The sequence below is a fragment of the Dermacentor albipictus genome, chromosome 1, assembly GCF_038994185.2.
Source record: "Dermacentor albipictus isolate Rhodes 1998 colony chromosome 1, USDA_Dalb.pri_finalv2, whole genome shotgun sequence".
NCBI classification, from domain to species: domain Eukaryota; kingdom Metazoa; phylum Arthropoda; class Arachnida; order Ixodida; family Ixodidae; genus Dermacentor; species Dermacentor albipictus.
The window spans coordinates 203,889,303-203,915,239 of NC_091821.1; the positions used below are offsets into that span (position 1 = coordinate 203,889,303).

Below are 25,937 nucleotides of genomic sequence, written 5' to 3' on the forward strand. Positions count from 1 at the left end.
TGGAAAATGAGTATGTGCCAACTCAGCCCAGGCTAATGCCATCTAGGGGAAACTTGTGCATGTGATTCTCATTAGTCAAGCATGAATGGAAAGACAGAAGCTTCTACAGCTACCATGCTTCAATTAGAGTAGTGTTTCTAGTTTTACAGTCTCTTGGTTTGAGAAATGCCTTGGTTTTTCTTCTTTTCTTTTTCTCAAATACAAATATAATGTTCAATCTTAATATCGCAAACAAAATATTAAAAATAATTTTCTGGCACCCATCTCGCCATAACAACCACTTCAATATATATTGTAAAGCAATAAACCTTGGCCCACTTCTACCTTTTACTTAAAGTGCATTGCAGCAAAGTGGAAGACACCCCAAAATGTTTTGTGAAACAGTGTTTGTTAAGTGAAAGTGAGGTTGAAGTTCAGAGTAAGGAAAACAAATGGTGGAATTTTTTTAGAAGGCTTGGTAAAACAAAGAACGGAAAAATGCCTAGTACGACTGTTCAAATATCAAAAATTCTCAATCGAATTGAATGCAAATGTTAAAGAGCAATTACTTTTGGTTATTGTACTAAAGGAATATTTTGTCATTTCCAAACAATATTGAATACAAAATGAATTGTGGAGTCTGGTAAGAAAAGGCTTCAGTACATTGATACACTTAATGCCAGTTGTTCTGTTAAGCTGTTCTGTTAAGATCAACTGAAGAGCTTGTAAGTAAAAAACAACTGTAAAGTATCTGCCACTCTACCACTGTGGCAGTAATTAAGTTGAGAAGGGCTGGCCACCAGATGCACTTAGTGTGTTCTGTTTGTTGTAGGAGCTAAGGGTCATCATCATCGTCATCGTCATCATCATCTCTTATGTCCACTGCAGGACGAAGGCCTCTCCCTGCGATCCACAGTTACCCCTGTACTGCCTATTAAAACATAATGTAGAAGACCATACGAAAATGGTTAGTCTCCCATATACTTTCCTTGGCTTTCCTCTGTGTTGACTTCTTATGTTTTCTACGAAATGTCAGGCTCGTTGATTCCTCCTATTTTTCTCACATGTGCTAATAATGTGTTTGAACAAAAATTTGCAGGCCTGCTTCATGCATAAATTGGATAAATGGCTTGTGGAACTGGTTCACCCTGAGCGCACACACATTGTTTTCAGGCTGGTATGTCTGTACTACAGCAGCTGTAAGCACTTTCTTTTTGTATTCTTTGTACACAGCCACACCACGTGCGAAGCATCCATTGCAAATGTGGGCAGTGCACTTTGGACAGTTCGCGGCCTCTTCAAATGCTGAACCTTATGCCCAGCTGACAGGAGGAAGGAGGGCCAGTCCAGCCTGAAATCTCCAGAGAGGAGCTTCCTCTGCCCACGTGAGAATATGTTGAAGGGAGAAAACATGCAGGGGGTTAAAGTGTGTGTGTGTCCTGTCAGAGAAGAGATTTTTGTGCTACAAATATGGTGCACGTGTGGCAACACTCAGTTGCATCTACCATACTGCACTGCATCATTTGTTGCCCAGTATATGCAGTGACAGAGTAATTTGTCTTCTTTCTGTTTCTACGTTCGCAGAATGAATCGAAGTTACATGCAACATAGTGCAATGGAGATCCAAGACGTGCGCAGCCTTACGGAGAATGGCATCTTGGCGGATGCCTCTGCACTTCTCACAGAGGCATCGCCCGGGGAGACGGCAGTGACTGCCTTGCCTGTGGTCAACTTGAGCATTCCTTTTCTCAGCGGCACACAAGGCATCATGATTGGGACCACCCAGGATGGATCAGGAGCATTTGTAGTGGACGCTTCTCACCTGTCCCTGCTTAGCTCCAGTGGTGTCTTTGCAGACGGGGTTCTCCAACTCTCTGTCCAGGTAAAATGTGGCTGTACAATTTGTAATAGTAGTACCAGTGGACACAGAATTCATATTTTATCAAGATTACATTGTGCTGGTAAACTTTTGTTTATGGGTTCCACATCATAATCAACTCTTTAGCATGCACATACTGTAAGTTGTCAGCCTGATGAATAACTTATAGCCATCACAGATAGTGATTTATTTATTTATTTATTTATTTATTTACGATACCCCTAAAGGCTCTCAAAATAGGGTATTACATGGAGGGGCTACAAGAAACAACACAAGTGTACATTCAGGTACAGCATACATAAAAAGAAAAACATTTACAAGAAATTTTTACTGCTCAACAAGGCAATGTAGTTATCATATGTTAAAAAGAACCAAAACACAACGTACATAAGAACATGAGGAGCAAGCAACAACTCGCAAAGCATAAAAAAAATCAAGAAAACACACTTAAGAAAACACAACATTTTTAACAGCATGTCACAGTAGTGCAAACTATTTCCTTAAATTTGGCTATGTCAGTTTCCATGGCTTTGTATGAGCATAAATCGTTCCAATCGATGATAGTGCTAGGTATGAAGGATTGAGCGAAAGTTGATGATCAACACAAAATGTGTTTCACTTTGTTAGGGTGGTTGCGGCGAGGAAAGATAATCGGCGGTGACTGAGATCACTGAGATCTACTCTAACACTCTCTCCAATATCATTTATTAAGTGACCACTGTCATCTTGACGTCATTATAGTGGTGCACAGCTTGAAACTGAAGTGCAAATGAAAAAGTGGTGAACACAAAAATAAATACAAAGCATTGAATGCAGGAATAGGTGTAGTAAAAGATAAACAACTAAATGTAAATAATAAAAACATGTCAAACTTTTGTTCCCGTCAACAATTTTCTCAATTTTTGCGTAGAAAATCAACTGAGCAAAATCTTGTCAAAAGGCCGTGAATATATTGAATATAAGTATAGTTTTGGATGTTTTCACAGCAAGAATATTCTTGTGCAAAGCAATGCACCTTCTTGGAGCTTGCTCTCTTCTTTTACTATTTGTCACTGCCTTTTAAATCACAGCAACATGCACTGGTAACGTTTGTTTATCATACCGTATTCATGAAAATAATGAAGTAGAAGTGAAATGTTGTAAACAAAATGGTTAATTTCCTCTATGCTTTCCTTGGCTTCATTGTGTGTTTGCTTCTTATAGTTTATACCTAATGTTGAGCCCCTTAATTTCTCTTAATCTTCTTGCATATGTCTTGTTTGAACTTTGGACTGATCTTAGGGATAAAACTCTCTTTAATTGGGGGGAATTAGAGTGCTGGCATTAATGCTGTTTTTTCTGATCATAGCTATGCAGCCATCTCTCAACAGTGACAATTTGCTACATGAAATAGTGATTCATCCACTGAAAATCTCCTCAAATAAAATTTTGTTTCTCAATATCATGCCCTAGTTTCTAATCGTTGAAACATTTAGGCACCTATTTGACTGGAAGCATGAACTAATAAAGAATATAAAATAAAATTAATTTTGCAGATATGCTTTTACAGCAAAGCTGTTAAGGGCTAGTTCCCCCAGGATCGTGTGTTAACACAAGACTAGGTATCATAACGATTGGCTCCAGCGTCGTCTTCTTCCACAGCTGGCTCATTGGCGCCCCTCGGCGCTACCACACAAACGCACTCATGCCACTGCTCCCACGTTTGCTGTTAAGTAATTAATGAATTATTTAACTTAATAATTAATTGAGAAACACAATGACGTAACCAATTTTACAGCGAATTACAGCGAAGCTGTTAAAGGCTAATTCCGCCAGGATCGTGTCCATGTGTAGACACAAAACTTCCCACACGTGGGCCGATCCCGAAGACGGGGCAGTGCTGGGCTGATTCACGGCGTAGGTGAAGCAGGGGTTAAGCAGTCTCCATACGTGTGCTGTTCCCGTAGATAGTGCAATGCTGGGCCGACCCACGATGGAGGTGCAGTTCGCCATTAAGGGGCCCACATACACAGCTTTACTGGTCATCCTTCTTTACAAAGGAAGGGCACTGACATTTTTTTGTGTCTTGGCAATTAATTTAGTTGAGGTATGGATGCTGCTAGAGTAGTGCCATGAATGTGAATAGCACTTCTGTCTACAGTTGCTGTGCGAAGTCTACCTCAGCTTGCCTCAAGTTCAGTCTACAACTCTCCCAGGCCAAATTGTGTATATCTTTTCTTAACAGTGATGGGCACTTGTACCTCAGTGCTTGCTTCATGTTGTGATGAATGTTACTTTCAAATTTTTGTGTGTGTGGAGAATGAAATAGCAGCTCAGAGTTTATTGGACAAAAACTTAAGTTTTTGCTGATGTAATTACACAAATGTTTGGATGAAATTATGAAAATTTATGTGAGAATATTAAAAATTGGCACATTTTTACAAATAGTGATGCTTTTCATGAATACACCAAAATTATATTGTGCTCCACTAATCTACTAGTTTGACAGAGACCTTTAGGTGTCTCAAAGTTAATTTTTTACTAAGCCAAAGTTTTGTCCATTCAGTGTACAAAGGAATAGCATTTTTGAAGTACATGATATTAATTACTATGAAAAGAATATGATTACTGTTTTGTGTGAACAGCTTGTTGCTAGTATAGGGAAGGAAAGTGAGCCAGTACTGTTTAATTGCATTGTTGGGTATGAAAGTGTTGTTATTAATTGGTTGTTACTGCTTAGTGGTATGAAAAGCACTGCCTTCTAGCTGTATCAAGTAGAAATATTTTTGGTTTTGTTTCTACAAATAAAACTGTTTAAGGTTTGTCAGAAAAGATGACCATTGCAAAAATGAGATAATTCTAATCTCTTGTCTTGAATGTTAACTTGTGGGAAAGTAAGGGGGATGGGATGTAGGCTTGTTTTTTATGATTACTGGCATCATTAATATTAATATGAATAAAAATCGGGCCCCTCGGTCAACCTTCTTTCTTTTCTATGATTAGTGGCACTAAGACAACAGGCTTCGCTTGATGCACATATTTTCCCTTTCTTTAGACAATGACCAAAGCTTGTTTTTTTTTTCTTTTCTTAGGGCAATGATGACACAGAGCAAGTGGTAGTGCTTCAACCACAAGACATGGCTAGCTTGGAAAGCAGTGGCACAGCACCTCTAATGGAGTTGAGCACAAACGTGCCTGCAGGCATGCCACTGATTACACTGCCTGAAGCGGACACTGCTAAAAAAATGCCACTTGCAGTCCTAAAAGTCGACGACGTTGGGCCACCTGTTGGCAAGGCATGTTGTTTTAAAATCGAAGCTTTCCTTGCCTACCCTTTCAGGTTTGATGTGGCTGCTATCGTCTGCAGATGAGTTGGTAATTCAGGATTGCGGCGCATGTGTATACAGTCGACTCTTGTTGCAATGGACCCTGATAATTTGACAAAAAATGTCCGTTTTATCCGACATCCATAATATCCGAAACTTTGGTCGCGATGTCTAACAATTTTATTGCACAGAGTGAGTGATGAACGTCCAAAGTAAAAAAACAAACAAAAGAAGTCGCAGTTTCACCTGATAGGTGAAGCATCGATTGCGATAGCAAATTAAGCAAGACAAGTGCGGCGGCAGCAGCGAGTGAATTGACCTTCGTGCTGTCTCTTACTTCTACGTGAGCCAAACGTTGAAAGCCCAGCACGTAAGAAGCTACCGGCACTGGGCGCACTTTGTCCACATCGCAGATCGCTTTCAAGATACGATGCCCACGCATGGCCATGCTGTTAACAGCAGCCACTGGGCTATAAACCCCCTCTTTCTCTCGCCTCCCCCCTCCCCCGCCTCACACGCGAAAGACGGCGCGCTTCCGCCCCGCTTTTCTCCCTCCCTCATACACAAGATATTGAGCCGCGATCATCGGCTAACCCTCGCAAGTCAGTTGCCAGCCTGTGTCAACACGGCAAAAGTCCGTCTAATAAGCCAGATTTTGACAAAAATTGCCGGTAATTTCGTCCAGATCAGCCGATGGTCCATTCTAGCGTGCTCTGTTAAAAGCGAACTTTGTTGCATTTATAAAATAGGTAGAACAAACTAACGTGGAAATATGGTCCATTATATCCTAAAGTCTGTTGTACAGGGGTCTATTGTAACAAGCGTTGTTTGTGTGTGTGCGTGTGATATGTCTGGCTGAAACGTTTAAAACAAGTTCTTTTATTCAGCGTGGATTGGTTTATATAACTATACAATTTGCAGGAACTCTTATATTTCAGCTTTAGTCATTATAAATACATATCCATGCAGTGGAATCTTATTGATACAATTCTGCAAAATAAATTTTTCGGGATAATACTTTCTTTTCCCGGCTGCCGTCCCATAGGAGTAACACATTTTCATACAGTTATTGCGATCGTGTTTTCACTGTAAATTTGATAGTTCAACTTCAGAAGTGGGCTTTTACTTGTATTTCTAGAGATCAAAACTTTATATTCCAGTGTATTTGCTTAAATAACATTCCAACGACCTATGAACCTGTTATGCCGAAGCCACAGTGGAGAAAAATGGACGCGGTGCGCTGGCAGCAGTAAAAGGCTGCTGCAGCAGTGCGACCCCGCCGATTAGCAGGGTGCCATTGCCTAATTGAGTAAGGAAATGGCAGCTTCTTTTTCTATCTCTCAGAAGAATGTTTTCACAGATATTGAAAAGAAGAAAGTTCAGCGCATACTGACGAGCCCCGTGACGGAGAGTTTGGCAGTGGTATTGTGCTGCTCTCAAGTGTGCATTCGGTGAACAAGGTCGGCTGCATTGTGACTGGCAACGAGGAAGCTCGGCCAGCAGCATGCATTTTTGCCGTCATCCGACCGGAGCCGACCTTGTTCACTGAATGCACGCTTGAGAGCAGCACGATAACACTGCACAAGCGCTCCGTCACGTGGCTTTTTTTATATTTCGTGGGCTTTCTTTGCAACCCAGAAAAAAGGACTATGTGAGATGTAACGTAAAGGAAACAACTCGATCGGTGGTTTCTGAAGGTGCTCTACAAATCTGCGTATCATACCTGGGGCCCTTAGCCAGTCATTAAATAGTTGGGTAATTAAACTTAATGAATTAGTGAGTTATGGGGAAAACAAAGAAATGTCTGAGTAACTATAAGCTATTGTGAATAGTATGCGTTCCATTCAGTTTGCTTCCGACGCGCCTTTCCTTTTTACATTCTTGGCTGAAGTTATGTGGGACACCTTGTATAGCTGACACGTTTTGTTCATTGAAGGAGTTTGTTATATCTGGGCTTGACTGTACTACTTTTGTATGTCATGCTTGAATGGTGCTTCATAGCACGTGACACAATTTTCCTATTTGAAATGTGATAGAAATCTGTGAGCAGCTTTCTAGTGTTAACTTTCCAGCTTGCTTGTGAGCTTAAAGCACAAACAGCTCCTATGCAACCTCGTCTTTGTTAAAGTTAAATGGGCCGTGTAGAACTAACTCTGTCTACTCTGCAGGGCCCATTCAAGTGCAGTGTCTGCAGCACGGAGTTCCCGAAGTGGAGCCAGCTACAACGGCATGAGCGTGCACATGCTGAAGACAAACCTTTCAAATGTTCAAGGTGCGAAGCATCTTTCAACCAGGAGTTGAACCTTCGGCTGCACATGGCCACCCATCCGGGTCCGGGACAGCCGTCCTGCCCAGAGTGTGGCAAATCGTTTGCACGCCTGGCCAGCCTCAAGGCACACCTGATGCTGCACCAGAAGGAGGAGAATCTGATCTGTGCTGAGTGTGGGGACGAGTTTAGTACACAGGCAAGCTGGAGTGAATATGTTTCATATTTCTATTGGCATCTTTTTTTACGCTAGCCTTTGTATAGTGTAAATAGGGAGAAATCTTATTTATAGCGCATGCTAAGCAAGCCATCTTTACGTGCTTCCAAGTTGTCTTTGCTTTTGTACATTGTAATGTCATGCGCAACATTGTAATCACCTTGTTGTTTCTGATGCAGAGGGGAATAAAATACAATGACCAAGTGATTGTGGAGTCAGATAATGAGCGGAGTTTGTTCTTTAATATCACTTTTGGGGCTACTGGTGTCATGGCACGAGAGCATAATTATGTGGCACTTTTCATGTTTTACATGCTACCAGTAATGCGCAGAAAAATGAACTGCACAGGACATAGTATGCTGAAAATGTCTTACTGGGATGTTTTAGGATGCACTAACAGGTTTCTCATAGAAAGTCATGCTCCTAATTTTAAAAAGTTATATAATCGATATTCTATAATTATTCAAATAATTAGTACACAAAAGTTATCTTGGTGGCAGAAGAAGACTGATAACTGAACATCATAGGTGGGATAATCGTATATTGCGCTAACTTTTTTTTAAACAGCTTTGCTGACATTAGCTAAGACACCCTGTATAAGCCTTTGCATGTATGGAGGCTCATTTCATTTAACTTTGTTTGTAAGAAAAAGAAACAAAGAAAGAAAGTAAAGAAGGCATAGCTTGTAAAGCATTGCTGCTTGTTTTTCTCGCTACATTCAAACCTTGTTATAATCGAGTTGTACTTTCAGTGAAAAACTTAGTTAAATCGTAAATTTTGTTAATTAGAGGTTTTTGCAAAATAATTTCACAAATTCCCAGAACATTGCTGGTGGGTAGTATCTTGTCAGTAATCACCGATGAACAAATCGGTCTGGCCATAATAGCGTGGTAATGAACGCCAGCGCATGCTGTGCAGATCGCTCCGAGAGCAATGCATCAGTATGGCTCACGGTGTCTGAAATTAGCATGTTGTGTCACATGGCGCCGTACATTTTAAATGCTGTCGCTAACTGCACTTAGTGCCCACAGCCGTCATCGGATGGCGCCCTCAAATTTAAAACAAAAGTACGAAAAAATTCAGAAATTCGTCCCGATAAAAAAAAAATGCTGTAGTTTCACCAGAAAGGCAGAGCATTGATGGCGATAGCAAAGAGAAAAGTGCACAAGTGCACCTTTCATAGTTCTATTGGTGTCGCACATGCCTAGGTAAAGATCTAGCTCAAGGACCAAGAACTCTTGCCGTTGCAATTCAAGCAAACGCTTTGGACTGTGCCTTATAAACTTAAGATTATGCGATTGGCAACACTAGATGTGCCCTAACAAAATGTGCATTATGCACCAACCATATCAGCTCGCCCTTTGGACTTGCCGGACATTACCTTTAAGGTATGGCGTGTGGCCTGCATATGAAGAGCCATGCACAGCTACAGCAAGGGTAGAGGAAAGGAGACGCACATTAGGGGGAGAGAGCGGATTGGCATGTGTCCCCTTCACCTCCTGCTCCACCCATTCCCCCCCGCCCTCCCCACTCCCCTCTACCACATGCTTCATCACGTCACCGGGCGCTCACTTCTTCCCTACCCCTCTTGCACTGAAGAAATCATCAGCTCTCATGTTTCTTCACGCGCTCTGAGCTGCTCCTCCCTACGTTGTTATGTGACAAATGGCACAATGCTGTTTACTGCATGCTGTGTCCCAATGTGCACACTTCAGCGTTGTTTCTATCGCTCAAACATTTCCTGTGGAAGGACGCTTGCAAATAACTTTTTCCTTGGCTGACATTTTTATAGATCTTCTCCTAGATTTACCAGCCATACAAGTACATGCTTGAAATGGCTGAAAATTTCGTCATATCAGAACTGTGTCACGAAATTACTTCGTTAAATCGCGAAAAAGAATACACAATTCTTAATGGAACTAGATCAGGAAATGAAAACAGTTTGTTACATTGTGCATTTCATTATATTGAGGTTTGTTAAATTGAGGTTACACTGTATTTCAAGTCATTGATTCTTATTATCTGCAGTTGATACCCTTTTCCATAGAGGAATTCTTATAGGGGCATTGAAGGGAAAAATTATTTGAACTTGCCTTTCTGCACTACAAATAAAAGCATTCTTGCCATGAGTAGAGGCTTGGTAAGCCGGAATAGACGCAAAAAACGAAAGATGGGTGGCAGCGGAAGTTCCTGCACGAGCTCACTGTGACGTCATGGATTTTGAAGGCGTCTGCTGTGGCCTAGTTAATGTTATATCCATAAAGATGGACTATGTTGTTTTCTAAAGGAGCTCGTAACTGAACTTGGCAAGCTTGAAGAACATTTAATTAGACACAGTGGCCCAAGTACGAAAAAAATACTTCTAAATCTGTAATCTCACACCGACGTACTGGCAGTCGGGCTTCAACACAGTGTTAAAAAATTGGATCTTGGACCTTCATTTTCTGTTCTAATAATCAACATATCACTGTGCAATTAGTGAAAGTAGATGTTCAAAGAAATAATTTATCAGTCTAAATTGATTAAGTGTTTCTTTTTAGTGTCCCTGTACGCCTTGAATAAGTGGCATTGAATGAAAAGCAGCTTTTGTATACTGCTCTGCGATTAGTCATTACTGCTGCTGTAATTTTATTGTTTGTTGCATTTCTATCTTATAGCATTTGTACAAATTGGTAATTTAAAGGTGGAGGTGTGATTATTTCATATAAAGGGTCTGTTAATTCAACATTAGTAGGACATGTGGAGCAGATTCATATTATGTGAAGGCTGAATTATGGGGTGCTGGAAAAATGGGAGCTGTGCAGATAACCTTAATGTTTGCTTGCATTCTGAACATTTTCTAGATTGGGTTGGGGAATAATCTCGTGAAGGGCCCTGCCATTAAAGCCCCAAGAGTAGGATGGTATGCCAGGAAGCTTGGCAATTACGGAGGGATAGCAAATGAGCAGAAAGGCATTGCTGGCTATGAAACATGCATGGTTTGATTTTGCTATAAAAGGGCCCCTCATTATTGTGCGCATGTGGCTGGCACAAGGCCAGTCTTGAATTTGCTCTATAGATGAAAGAAACTGGAGAAAAGAAACCCTACTGGAGGCCTGCGGCACAGATCGCTTGTGGATAGAGGCGAAAACAAGATGAGGAAACTAATAGAGACAGTGGCGTTTCACTTCGGGAACACAGGTAACGTGCAACCGTGTGGGTGCTAAATCGTGTACGAAGCTATTGGCCCTCAGTGCACCTAGACTGTCTGTGTTGCAGATAGTATTCAAGACAGGTATTGTGTGGCCACGCCATATGCAGCAGCTGCCAGAATAGAACACCTTCTTGTAAACACTCGCTTACTCGTTGCGACACCATGTACCTGAGCACGCGAGGGTCGGATCCTCCCGCGTTTAACCGTGCGTGGCTTAGCCGTATCCGGGGGAAAGGGCATGCTGAGTGTTAGGACCTTTAAGGCCCCTCGGTGGACGCAACACTTTGGCTTTGGTTTCACGTAGACGGCACCCCCGGTCTGACCCACCTAGGGGAAATCGGTAGTTGCATTTTCCTGTCTCTCTCTCCTTCCAACTTTCGTCTTTCTTTCCTGTCTTCTCCTGTCTTCTCCTTACTTCCAATTTTTCCAGGCAGCAAGGGTTAACCTTGTGTGAATAGCCAACGTAGGTTATTTCATATTTGGTTATAGTGGTAACGTACAGCTGGCGTTTGCAGGACCTGTTTTTACAGTCCCTGCAGCGTCTCCTTGTAGGGCTCCACGGTGGGTGGCTGGAGTTACTGCCGAAAAAAATACACTCGCGTATGGCTGCTTCTTTCCCTTCACTACCTGATAGCTTCCTGAAGAGGAGGTGCACTGATGAAGTCTTCGAGTTTTTTGGTTGTCAAAAAGAACCTTTCCCCATTTTCATGTAATTCACTCTGAAAAACCAGACAAACCCACGTGAACAATCTCACCCTTCCTCGTTTACCGAAGTCTCTTACCGAAGTTTTGGTACAGGTTATAAAGCATTCCGGATGGCAAGCGGTAATCTCCTCTTGGAGCTCTGCAACCAGAAGGAATATGAAAAGCTACCCAATCTACAGTCATTTGGAGATGCCGAAGTAACAGTAACCCCACACCGTATTATGAATACCACCCGTGGTGTAGTCTCAGATGATCACCTGTTTTGGCTGACTGAAGCTGAACCCTTGGAGGGCTTTAGTGAGCAGAACATCATCAACGTTAAACGAATTAAGATGAGGCGTGACAAGAAGGAAATCCTGAGCAAACACCTGATACTTACTTTTCGCACAAATGTTCTGCCCGAGTCCATCGAGGCTGGGCACATCAAGCTCCGTGTTAGGCCATATGTGCCAAATCTTCTCAGATGTTTCAAATGCCAGTGTTTGGGACACAGTTCACAGAGCTGCTGAGGCTGCCGAACTTGTGCGAAGGGCAGTGCCCATGAACGTACCTTTGAATCTTGCGAGAACTCTCTCCACTGTGTAAACTGTGATGGGGAGCACGCTGCATACTCATGGCCGTACCCATCATGAAAAAAGGAAAAGGAAATAGTAACAATTAAAGTAAAGGAAAACATCACTTAACTGTAATCAAGGAGGCATGCAGGCAGGTATCCTACCTGCCCAAGAACACTCTTGCTGATCTGACGCGTCAGGGGGCAGTGACAGAACGGTTTCCGGCGGTTGTCCAGCCCACACGCAATGAGCCGGCGGTGACGCCATCTGGCCCCTGGCGGCTACAGCTAGCGCTGTTCCGCCACCCCAGAAGAAGGCACCATCGACCTCCAGGGCGGTGGCCCCAAAGGTCTTGTCCGACTTGTCGAGGCCTTCACATCAAACACAGCGCTCGGAAGCCAGCGCCTTGCAAGAGGTGATAGACACAACAACCAGCCAGACAACACTGCCAGCACCTAGGGAGCAGCAAGACTCGTGATTGCTACAAAAAAGACAAACCTCACGTCATGGCGCCTGAAAAGGGCTGCGAGCTAATCTCCATCTCTTAAACACACAGTACAAAACACATTTATCATAATGGAAACACAAATACTACAATGAAATGTCAGAGGACTTCTTCATAACCTCGATGACATTACAGAACTACTACACAAACACAATCCAAAGTTGCGGTGTGTTCAAGAGACGCATCTGAAACCTATGAACACCAATTTTCTTCATTATTACAGCATCTTCCGAAAAGACCGCGATGAGGCTAACGCTTCCGGCAGTGTAGCCATAGTAGCTGACATGTCTGTAGCTTGCCGACACATCACCCTTCAGGTGCCTCTTGAGGCAGTGTCAGTTCGGGCCATTTTTTAAAATAAATTGGTCACTGTATGTTCCATTTATATACCCCCGAATCATCGTCTCGGGAAAACGGACTTTTATAACCTTATTGATCTGCTTCCTGAGCCTTACATACTCGTGAAAGATTTTAACGCTCGCCACATGATGTGGTAAGACTCGCGATGTGACATGAGAGGCCAGCTAATAGAAAACTTTCTTGCATCCACTGGTACGTGCCTTTTTAATAAAAGAGCCCATGTATTACAGTCTGCAACATAATTCGTACTCTTCAATAGATTTAGCAGTTGGCTCTGCAGCCATCTTTCTGTATTTAGAATGGAGTGTATTCGAAAATCCTTTAGGAAGTGTCCACTTCCCTGTAACCCTAAACCTGATACAGTAATACGAATGCCTTCCACATGTTCCTCGGTGGAAACTACCTATCATCTGCCGACTGGGATCAATATAAAGAATCAAGTTATATATCACAAGATTTTATTAATGAATTTAGCATAGACGCAGTAGTGTGTTTTACCACTTTTATAATAGACACAGCAGAAAGATGCATCCCGCAGACAAATGGGAATCCATGCAAAAGACGAGTCCCCTGGTGGAACGATCACTGTAGGCAGGTGCGAAAAAAACAAAACAAAGCACGGGCATTTTTCGTCCATATCCTAATGCGGAAAACCTTATAGCATTTAAACAGATGAAATCGCAGAGAAAGAGGACATGAAGGCAAGCAAGGAGGGCAGGCTGGGAGAGATTTCTTTCTGGTATTAGTTTGTACACACAGGAGGGGAAAGTATGGGACGGGCTGGGAAGGCTGAAGGGACAGCAAATCCATCCGTTGCCCTTGGTAAATGAACAAGAGGACAGTCTGAAGGACCAAACTGACTCTTTTGGTGAGCACTTTAAGTGTGTTTCTAGCTCTATGCACTATTCCTTGTCTTTCCTGAAATACAAAGAAACCAAGGAATGGAAGCCATTCAACTGCAAATGTATCCCAAACAAATTTTTAACCAGCCTTTCTGCATTGCTGAGCTGAAAGCTTTCCTTAAACACATGTCAGAATTTTGTTCCGGGTCCCGACAGAGTTATGTACGGGATGATTAAACACCTTCACAAAGACGCACAAAAGACCCACCCCTGTTACCACCCCACCAGGGATTGACAGTATCTCAAAATAAAAATAAATAAATAAAGTAAAATCACACTACTTGCATTCTTCAATACTCTCTGGGCAGCCGGGCATCTTCCATCTTCATGGAAAGAAGCTGTTGTCATCCATGTGTTAAAACAGGGCAAAATCCTGCCTCAGTAACAAACTATTGTCCGATAGCGCTAACAAGTTGCCTGTGCAAGTTGTTTGAAAAACTTATGAATCGTCGCTTTCTACATTACCTTGAATCAAATGAAATGCTTGATCCGTACCAATGCGGATCTAAAGAGGTTGGGTCAACAACTGACCATCTCGTGTGTATTGAGGTCAATATTCGTGAGGCTTTTGTGCGTAAGCAGCTCTTCTTATCCATTTTTCTTGACATGGAAAAGGCCTACAACACCACATGGCAGTACGGAATCCTTTGAGACCTGTCACAAATGGGTATCAGGGGGAACATGCTAAACGTTATTGAGAGTTACCTCACGAAACATACTTTCTGCGTAAGAATAGGCAACACACTCTCTCGTTCATTTATACAGGAAACTGGAGTACCCCAGGGAGGCGTCCTCAGTTGCACGCTTTCTATTGTGAAGATGAACATGCTCCGTTGTTAACTACCTACAGGCATTTTCTATTCTGTTTATGTAGATGACATACAGATAGGTTTTAAATCCGGTAGCCTTGCAGTCTGCGAGAAGCAGGTGCAGCTTGGACTAACGAAAGTATCCAAATGGGCAGATGAAAGTGGATTTAAGATCAACCCACATAAAAGCTCCTGTGTAATTTTTGCAAGAGAGGGCTGCACCCTGATCCCACTATCGAACTGCAAGGACAGCACATTCCTGTGAACAAAGAACATAAATTACTAGGTGTCATACTCGATCCAAAACTAAGTTTCATCCCCCACATCAGATACCTCAAGGCCATGTGCCTGAAAACAGTGAACATCCTGAAAATTGTCTTCCACACCAACTCGTGCAGTGACAGAAGATGTTTACTTAATCTCTACAAGAGTCTTGTATGATTGTGTCTAGACTACGGTGCTGTGGTGTATCAATCTTCTACACCGAGTGCCCTAAAAAGGCTTGACCCTGTTCATCATTTAGGAATTGGCCTGGCCACAGGAGTTTTCAGAGCTATCCCGGTACAAAGTCTGTATGTAGAGTCCAATGAGTGGTCACTCCGTCTGCAAAGGTCATTGTCCAGTTTCGTGTATTTCCTGAAAACCCACTCCAACCCAGAACAACCTTGTAACGAAACCATAAACAATACGACTTGTTCCACACTTTTCCACAATTGTCCAACGGTGAGAGAAGAGAGCCTTTCTCGCTGCGTGTGAGGAGCCTCAGCAAAGTAATGGCTGTCCCACTTTTTGAAAACTCGCTAATGGCTCCAGCCAAGCCATTACCACCATCGCTGTGGCAGCTGATAGATTGTGACGTGTCTTTTGTAGAAGTTACAAAGAGTGCCCCAGAAATACACATAAGAACGCACTTCCTAGAAATTCAGTCAAAGTACTCATGCCCAGAATTCTACACAGATGCTTCAGAGATGCATGCTAACGTTTCTTATGCCGCAGTCGGCCCATCCTTCTCAGAATTAGGCTCTTTGCACTTGGAAACGAGCATCTTTACGGCGGAGGCCTATGCACTCTTGTTGGCTGTACGGCACATCAAGGAAACAAAACTAGAAAAAGTAATAATATTTACAGATTCATTGAGCTTCGTCAAAGCCTTAATTTCTCTATGAAAGAATAAAAATCCTGTCTTTACCGAACCTATTTCAATCCTCCACACTTTGTACGCATCTCATCAAGATATCATTTTGTGCTGGGTACTTGGCCACAGAGGCATTGAGGTTGCTGACCGCATAGCTACAACAGTGACCACAAAACCATGTAATTCTTCCTTAGCTATACCTGTTGCAGATTTAAGGCCCTTCTTACGCAAGAAACTGAGGGGCCATTGGCAACGTACGTGGAACACTGAAATGGTTAATAAACTTCATGTTATCAAGCCAAACGTAGGGAACTGGCCACCACTAACAAAGACATGACAGACTGAGGCAATTTTCTGTCGCCGTAGGATAGGTCATACTTATAGAACTCACTCCTACCTATTAACTGATGATAGTCCTCCTGTCTGCAATAAATGTGGCAAAACGTTTACGGTTGTTCACGTCCTTTTAGAGAGTCGAGAAGTAGAAGTCCAACGACAAAAGCACTTTTTCTCGGTATGCAGACAACACATTTCCCTCCACATCACAATGTTTTTTGGCATTGAACCACTATCTGACAACAAGTTATTTTTAACATTTTTGCGAGATGTTGGCACATTGCAAGTGATCAGACCAAGGTATACATAGCACATTTTCTTACTAGAGGCTGCTGCTACGATAGCATTTTTGAAGCAGATGCCTCCCAGCCCTTGCATTGAACGGCTCACTGGTGAGGTACGAGTGCTACTGTTACTCACTTGTCCAGCATATAATCCCTTAATAGAACTTATATGTTCATACCATATGCCACTAGTCATTGTCATTATTTTAATGCCTGTACATTTTACGCACTATACAGCGACTAATTTTAGGCCTCTCTACAGCCAAGTTACATGTACCATTCACATCCTGATTTGCAACCCTGACATTTGTAATCTTCTACCATCTGCACTTCACTTACTATATTTGGCTTGGTACTCTTCCGCCATATCTGGCCCTTGCACCAATGAAATCCATACATCATCATCAGTTCCACTTGAGGATAGTTTTCTATTAAGTTCAGCTAAATAGGTGTCTTTTATGTCATTTCACCCCAGTTGTAAGTCTACTTCATTTACCATGTTGAAGTAAGATATTTCAATGCACCTGGTCATGTCGCCAATTATTCCTCTGTTAAGATGAACTTCTGATAAGATGAACAAATTTTCATGGTCCCTTCGAGTTCATTTCAAAGGGAGTCTACTGTGTTTGGACAGTTGGTGAGGCTGATGCACTTACATATTGCACCCTGCTGTTTCTCTATCTTTTAACTGACATATGGCATTTTAGAGCATTTTGCCAGTTCAGAAATTTGTAAACACTGGAACTCTTGAACCCAGTAAAGTTGAGTAAAAAGTTGAGTCAGCCAGTGTCTAAGTAATGAAGTTGATTGTAATTGTTTCATACACAAGTGTGTGTTGAATGTTCTGTTGGTTAAGTTGCCTCTAATAGTACTGCATACTAGCATTACAGCAGTGCATTAAAGCATTAAAGGTACTCAACAGTTTTGCACTATGTACCATGCAGGCACGCCTTGACCGCCATGCCCAGGAGCACAAGGATGAGCTTTCTAAGGTGAAGTTCTACTTCTGCCGACAGTGCCCCCAAAGATTCTGCAAGCAGCCGCTTCTTAAGGAGCACATGAAAATGCACTACAAAATTAAGTGAGGATGCCTAATGCTCAATTTTATTAGTATGTTGAAGTCAAAAGTATTCTTTATTTATAATTTTTCATTTTCAGGGCATCCCTCTCCCATCGCACATACAAGAAAAATATTGATCGCTCATCATTCTCTCATAAATGTACAACATGCAAAAAGCAATTTCAGAAGCCCAGCCAGCTGTTGAGGCACATCCGGATACACACAGGTATGTCTCCAGAATCCCATTTGAAACATTATGGGTACTGCATAGGAATCGTTAACACTTCTGTTAATTTTGTTTGGCCTGTGCAGCGCTAAAGTAATACAGTCTACTCGTGTTACAACAGACCCTGATAATCTGACAAAAAGGATGTACATCTTATGCAAAGTCCATAGTATCCGAAAGTTTCATCACAATGTCTAACAACTTTATTGTAAAGAGTGAGTGACGAACGTCCAAAGTGATACAAAGTAAAAAATAAAAAAGCCTTAGTTTTGCCTTAAAGGCGAAGCATCAATTGTGATAGCAAATTATGCAAGATAAGCACGGCGGCAGCAGCAGCGAGCAAATTGATCTTCGTGCTGTCTTTCGCTTCAAAGCAAACTAAATGTCAAAAGCACAGCGCATACAAAGCTGCTGGCACTGTGTGCACGTTGTGCACATCGCAGACCGCTTTCAAGATACGGCGGCCGCACTGTAAGCAGCAGCCGCCGAAGTAGAACCCCTCTTTCTCTCGCCTACCCCCCTCCCTCGTGTCTCGCATGTGAAAGAAGACGGCACATTTCCGCCCTGCCTTCATCCCTCGATCGCGCGATATTAAGCCATACTCGTCGGCTGACCCTTGCAGGTCAGTTGACATGGCAAAAGTTTGTTTTATATGCCTGATCTTGGAAAAAAATTGCTTGCTAATTTCATCCGCTGTAGCTGATAGGCCATTGTACCGTGGTCTGTTAAAAGCGAACTTCATTGCATTAATAAAATAGGTAGAACAAACTAAGGCTGAAATGTGGTCTGTTGTATCCGAAAGTCACTTGTACACGAGTCCGTTGTAACGAACGTAGATTGTATTCCAAAATCCTAGCTTTGTGATGTATGACATGCTTTTGGACATACTGGCTTGGTATTGGCCAGCACACCTTGTACAGTGAAACCTTGATTATATGACTCTCTCGGAACTGCGTGAGAATGTCGTGTAATCCGGGCATCATATATTTCGACCAAAAATAATTATGTCTATAATTCGTGACTTTACATGACAGTGCCGCAAGGAGCTTCAATTTAAGCTATAGGCACTCGGAAACAAAAACCACTAATAAAGTCAATGTGAAAAGAATTCTGCAGTGCAGGTGCCAGTCACATTTTAGTTGAGGTGCTGCATACTTCACCTGCCACCATGCTAAAATGTTTTTTTTTTTTCTCACCGACACACTTTTAAGACATCTGTCAGTTTCTTATAGCCACTCAGCAACAGCTTCATTTCAAGTGCAGCAGTGTCCGCAAGTAGGTTACCTACAGCAACGCCTGTGCAGAGAAACCTCCGAATTTCGTATTTAATACGATCTGCATGCCTTCCGGTGGCTTATCAGTTCTATCCTTGCACATGTTTTTGTGTTTTCCATACACGCAGCACAGTATTCTCGGAGGATTACTTTCGGAAATACGTGTAGTTTCATTTTCGCAAGACTCAGCACTGCACGTGTTGAAGTATATAGCTGGCAGTGCTCCTGGCACTGTGCAAAGATCGCGAGCTTGGTACCAAAAAAAAAAAAAAAGAAGAGGCACCAGGGCGGGCAGTCAACATAAAAAACAAAGAAGGGATTAAGGCGGCCGGTGCTTGAGCGATATGATGACGGGGAAGAGAAACAGACAATGAGGGGGCCACATACGTGAAGGAAGGAGAAGTGAGCTTAGGAGAGAGCAGAGAAACCAATCAGCTTTCCACATGCGAAGGGGTGCTGTCCCTCTCCTGACAGCGGGGATGGCGCCACAAGAGAGCTGCTGGAGGATGGCGGCACGTGTCACATGCGTGCCATTGGCTTTGCAGTTTTGCACAGATCGTCGTATGAGACAGGGTGTGTGTAATCTCGCATTGTATAATCAAGGTTTTTAAAGCATTGTTGCATTGTCTGTGTGGGGAGTTCACCAGGACATCACTAATCTGTCGTGAAACACAGGACGTTGCAAAATCAGGCGACACATAACCGGGGCTCCAGTGTACACAGATGCAAAACATGTTTTTCTTGCTGAAGCGTCCCATCCTGATTTATGAGATTATAACTAGTATGATGAAATGTATTGATGAAATACCTTTTGTGCACATCATGGTATTCCAATTATGACCCGCCGTGGTTGCTCAGTGGCTATGGTGTTGGGCTGCTGAGCACGAGGTCGCGGGATCGAATCCCGGCTACGGCGGCCGCATTTCGATAGGGGCGAAATGCGAAAACATCCGTGTACTTTGATTAGGTGCACATTAAAGAACCTTAGGTGGTCCAAATTTCCGGAGTCCTCCATTACAGCGTGCCTCATAATCGGGAAGTGGTTTTGGCACGTAAAAACCCATAATTTTGTATTCCAATTATGCATTACAGATGGGCATTGAATTCAACAAAGGTTTAGTAAATAAAACTTTGTGTGATGTTTCATTTTGTACTTGCAACAAGTGAAGTCTGAAGTAAAAGAAACAGTTTTCTAACGATAAATTCACTCAAGGAATACCAATGTGACAAATGAGTTGAGAATCGATGCTGGTAACTGTTTTTATTGAAGTGATAGGTTAGGTTGGTATGTGGAAATAGGATACAGAAAAGTGTCTTGGCTAAACAAAAGAATGCCTATAAAGAAACTAAATTTTGCCTGATAGCTCTATAAAAATACATAGGTATGCGTATTTGTTAGCTTGTTTTAACAAAAAAATTTCCTACCAACAGATCTAGAAGCAATTAAAAGAAAAAAAGATTGTCAGTTTGAGTTGTGTACTCACTTGGATGTGATATTGTACACATCCATGCATGGTATGGTAAAGGTCATATACTCTATACCATCTGATGTAGAGTGGCAGACATTCGCCTTTTTGACATGTCATGGCATGACATGGTTTCTACTAAATAATCTTTAAAGACAAAAACTTCATAGACCTCTTCTGGGGGAACCTATGAAATGCACGATAGTGAGGCTGTGTACTATGATTATTCTCAGTCATCTGTGTTCTGTAAGAAATTGAGAGCACAACAAAGGATACAGGGCCAGCCCTACAATTGCAGTGCATGCTCACATAGGCTTTGCTGATGCTGCTACCCTGGTGCATGTGCATTTGGCCCCTTCGTGCAGCATGTCGTGGTAACATAATGTGGGCCTTCATAGGCACCGGTGTGTGCCTGTGTATTGGTGCGTGCCTGTGTATTGGTCCTGCACGGGCATGCATAAGTGTAGCAGACCGCATGTCATGGTTTGCTAAAATATTCTGTTTTAGACTATGGCTTTGGTCAAATATTCTGTGTCCGTAGTTCCCATTATAGTTACAACACTAAATGGGCATTTTAGATTTAGTGAAACCAAAGTAAGGGGCTGCTATTGGCTGTGTGTGCAAAACAGCCCAAAAAAGAGTACAGATTAATCAAAGCAGAGTTTGGGCTAAAAGCCTCGCTTAACGTTATATTCGTGGTTAATTTGTGCAAACATGGTATGCAAATTCACCATGGGTTAGTCAGCAAAAACAGTTGCTACTGTGCAAAAAAATATTTGCTCCAACACAACAGAAATGTCTTCAAATTATATTGGTGCTAGTATATTGTGATGATGCTTTGTGATGAGCTGAATATCCGTTTGTGCAGGAGAGCGGCCCTTTGAGTGCAAGATTTGCCACAAGACATTCAATCAGAAAGGAGCTCTCCAAATTCACTTGAGTAAACACAGTGGGTTGAGACCACATCGCTGTGAGTTCTGCTCAGCTGCTTTCTCTCAAAGGGGCAACCTGCGTGCCCACATCCAGAGGGTTCATTCTGCGCCCCCCAGTGACCAGAACACACCCATGTTCAGGTGCGTGCAAGTATAATGGCTTCCTTTGCTATTTATTTGTTCTGCCTCTTAAGTGTCAAGGCACAAAGTTTCAAGTATTTGGCACGCCCTACTTATAAATCATTCGGACCATCATACAGTCGACTTGTGTTAGTTCGATCCTGATGGGGCCGACGAAACTGGTTGAATTATCCGCTGGTCAAGCTTTAAAAAAAAGAAAGAAACGAAAAAAGAAAAAAACCCTTAATCGAAACTTGCAGTTCATTCATTTGGTAATAAAGTCGAATCTTGATATAACGAATCACGTGAGACTGCCGAAAACCGTTCGTTATTTTGAAATACCGTTCTAATGAAAAACTTGCGGTTATAACCCAGTGGACAAACCTAGGAATGAAAATTGCGTACCTTTGCAGTAGCTATGTGTGCAGACAAGCATACTCACAAATAAAAATGTTTCGCTCACTTCAAAGCTACTTTATTTGAAGAAATCAGTGATTTTCTTCTGGCGTGTGCAGCATGCACGACCAATTAGGAATGCGTCTACATCTACCACTTTGTGCAATGCCTCATCGGGTATGTCATTGCACCGAGCGATGAAAATGCGGACTTTATTCATGTGCACTAAAACATCAGTGTTCGACACGTGTTCGGTGACCCACAGTCGTCTTCCTTTGGGTCACCATCGTCACTGGAGATGTTTTGAGCGCAGTTAACAATCTTTTGCTTTGTCAGGTCCGCTGCCGTTAGTGCTGCGCTGTCGCTCTCCACACAGTCGTCGAAGAAAGAGACTGCAGGCAGCAGTTCTGCAATCTCAGCCCACAGGTCTCCTGGGTTGTTTTTGGTCACCTATGGGTCATCTTAAAGCTACACAGGCACTTTGTCGAGCCCTGCTTTTCACCAGAAGTTGCTAATGGTAGATGCCTTCAAGTTCCACCGAGCTCCTATGAGCATTTCCGCTGCCTGATGAATGTTGATTGCAGTCGGCTGCTTTAGGCTTAGGTTGACAATCAACTGCTGCACAAGGCGCTTACGAAATTCTGTTTTCATACTCTTTATAATGCCCTGGTCCTGGGGTTGCAGCAAGGACGTGTTGTTTGGCGGCAGAAACTCCAAGCGAATGTGCATCAAACGAACATTCACAATATGAGCAGAGCAGTTGTTGACAACCAGTAGAATTCTTCCGTCATCTCTCCTCATTCGGTTGTCGTGTTTGTTGAGCCACTTGCAAAAAAGTTATCTGGTTATCTAGGCTTGTTTGTTGGCGCGGTAGTCATACGGTAACAACATGACGTTTTTCATGCAGCAAGGCTTCGCGTATGTGCCGATGACGAGCGGTTTAATTTTCTTCGTGCCTGTTGCATTGCAGCAGAGCAGGACTGTCACGCGAAGATGTGACTTTTCCGTCCTTTGCACTGCTTCCCTTTGAAGTGCATCGTCCAGTTTGACAGGAGCTGATAAAAACATGCGGTCTCATCCGCGTTGAAAATATCTTCTTCAGAGTACGATTCAGCCACCTCTAGAAAACGATAATTGCACCAGGAATCCGCGCCTTCTCTGTCAGCAACCTTTTTTTCGCCTGACACTACCTGCCAAGTTATTTCGTTCCTTTGGCGGAAATGAAAAAGCCAACCCGCACTGGCGTTGAACCCAGTTATTTCAAGTGCATCGGCAAATTCGCAGGCTTTTTCTTCGAGCATTAGGCCGGACACGCGAACTTTTTGCAGCCTGGTATCTTTGAATCATGTGAGAACAGCTTGGTGCACATTTTGACAGTTTCCCAGTTGCAGCTGTTTCCTCGTAGGAGCAAGTCGTGATTCCTGATGAAGCTTGACAATGTTGTTTTGGTGTTTCAAAATGGTTGCGACAGTCATTGGGGCAATGCCACACTGTCTGCACACTTCGGTTTGCCTTTTCCCTGCATCAATTTCCTTCAATATGTCCAATTTGTCCGGCAGTGAAAACTGCTTTCACTTCTTGACGCCATCGCTTGCGGCTTCATCATTGTATCTCGCGCGAACATCGCCAAACCTTTGTCGTGAAGTTCTTGGTGAAATTTGTGAGGAAGCAGTTGGCACTCGATGTGGTGTTGATGATGATAGCTATTGCACTCGGTTTGTTTCACGCGAGAGTTGTGGCGCTGTTACTTTTAGCCGAATTCGTAATACTCTTGTTCCTTGGTTGTAAAGCGGAAAATAAACTATGTGCGTTATTCTGAAATATGCACTGTATTGTAATTCGTAGTTCTGAAATATTTTACAGCGGAGCTGTATACCTCTACCCTCCGAGGAAATTTTCGTGTCGTCAGCAAAAAGCTCCTCATACATGGGCCAGTCCCGGAGATAATGCAATACTGGCCCGACTCGTGGCGGAGGTGAAGCAGGCGTTAAGCACTCCCCATACATGGGCTGATCTCGAAGATAGTGCAGTTCCGAGCCGACCCGCAGCATAGGTGAAGCAGGCATAAGCACTCCCCATACGTGGTCGGATTCCGAAGATAGTGCAATACTAGCCCGACCCGTGGCGGAGGTGAAGCAGGCATTAAGCACTCCCCATACGTGGGCTGATCCCAAATATGTGCAATGCCGGCCCGACCCGCGGCGGAGGTGAAGCAGGCGTTAAGCACTCCCCGTACGTGGGCCGATCCCGAAGATAGTGCAATGCCGGGCCGACCCGCATCGGAGGTGCAGTTTGTCATTAAGAGGCCCACATACACAGCTTCGCTGGTCATCCTTCTTCACAAATTGGAAGGGCACTGAGTTTTCTTACATTGAAAATTGTGGGGCTCTCACCCGTGCTCTTGGGACAAAGGAACGGCAACGCAGTAGTGCAAACAATCACAAGGGCACTTATTGCACCTTTCGTAGATTAATGCCTGCGAGGCGAGTTGCTGTCCACAAAACATACTGATGGGTGCATGACAAATTGCAGAAGTCCGACTCATCGCGACCGGATAACGAGCTAATGTGTTCGCCCCATGCTGGACACCAACGTCTGGTCGTTCGCGTGTATGGTCACGCGAATGGTGGTGGGTTCGAATGATCGTGTTCGTCCATTCCTGGATAGGCCTCGCGAGATGGTCTCGCAGAAGCATGGATCGGCGCATGTGCAGAACGTCCATGCCGCTTGCCGATCTCGAGCCAAAGAGGAAGAGCCTTCTCCTTGCGCCTAAGTGACCCCACCGTGAGGTGGCGTTAGCAGAGCAACACTCGCGCCATCTCTCGTACTACCCTGGAAGCGACTGCCGCAGTAAAGCCAAGCGGCGAAGCCGAATTACAGTAGACGGGAGCTATGCGAGAAAACAACATATCAGGGAATGCGTGAGAGTCGCGCATCCCCACAAAATATAGGCAATCTGGCGGGGATATTTGACATATACGTAAATTTGAGAAATACATTAATGTGGGGTTCGTAGTGACGAAATTTGACTGTATTGCCGTTAAAGTTATGCAGTGAAGCATATCAAGTGGGTAAAGGTGCTACTGTTATGGGACATAACATGTTTTCCATAATTGACACACACACATGTGCCTTCTCCAGTCTCAGTACGAGCACCTAGACGCCTAATAAGTTTACTGGCAGGCCTTCAGAGTTTTAGATAAACCCCTGCTCTTTTGTTGGCTTTAAACATCCCTTTGACTTTCAGAGGTCTTTCATCTTCCCGCCTTCCTCTTCACTAGCTTTCCCAAAACATAAATGGCTTTTCCGCGCTTCTCTGTGCATGGCATGTGCATGCACATGCATATAATTAAAGAACTTGTATTAGGCCCCGTTAACAGTTTCATGTACGAGACCTGCATGGCGGGTGAAACGAGGGCTCAAATTGCCACAGCAACATGAGAACAGCTCTCAATGGTTGCTGGTATGCCCGTTAGGCGTCTAGGTGCTCCTACTGTGACCAGAGATGGCGCAGGCTTGCCTGTATAATTTAGAAACACATAATATGTCCTGTGACAGTGGCCCTTTACCATTCCATTCTTGGTATGCTTCGCCACATAACAGGGCCATATTACGGTGAAGCTGAATAGCTAAGTTCGAGTTATCTGGCGAAAGCCAATTTTGAAATTGAAATAACAGAAGTTATAGCCCATGGAAATGTATAGGCGCCCACCGGGACCTTCAGTTGGGATCGAATTAGCCGCAATATTGACCTGCCGCGGTGGCCTAGTGGCTATGGTGTTGTATGGCTAAGCACAAGGTCGCGGGAACAAATCCCGGCTGCGGTGGCAGCATTTCGATGGGGGTAGAATGTAAAAATGCCCGTGTCCCATGCATTGGGGGCACATTAAGGATCCCCAGGTAGTCAAAGTTAATCCACTACAGCCTGCCTCGAAATCAAATCGGTGTTTTGGTATGTAAAACCCCAGAATTCAATTCAGCCGAAGAATCGAATTAACCGGAGTTGAATTAACAAAAGTCTACTGTATACAGTT

The 25,937-nt window shown here is 43.3% G+C and overlaps 1 protein-coding gene across 9 annotated transcripts in view; it reads left to right on the forward strand.

Annotated features, from left to right (window-relative positions):
• The window catches only part of LOC135896929 (zinc finger protein 236-like), a 159,735-nt gene that overhangs the window by 12,870 nt on the left and 120,928 nt on the right, over positions 1-25,937 (forward strand). For 8 of the 9 annotated variants that reach the window (XM_070530766.1, XM_070530768.1, XM_065425466.2 and 5 more), the window contains 7 exons: positions 1,213-1,364; positions 1,564-1,861; positions 4,930-5,133; positions 7,332-7,628; positions 17,374-17,510; positions 17,588-17,715; positions 21,324-21,528. In XM_070530766.1, the coding sequence (XP_070386867.1) occupies positions 1,565-1,861; positions 4,930-5,133; positions 7,332-7,628; positions 17,374-17,510; positions 17,588-17,715; positions 21,324-21,528 (1,268 nt within the window). In that variant the 5' untranslated portion in view covers positions 1,213-1,364; position 1,564. Of the gene's footprint in view, positions 1-867; positions 947-1,212; positions 1,365-1,563; positions 1,862-4,929; positions 5,134-7,331; positions 7,629-17,373; positions 17,511-17,587; positions 17,716-21,323; positions 21,529-25,937 lie in introns of all 9 variants that reach the window. The other variant, XM_065425463.2, reaches the window with a different exon arrangement.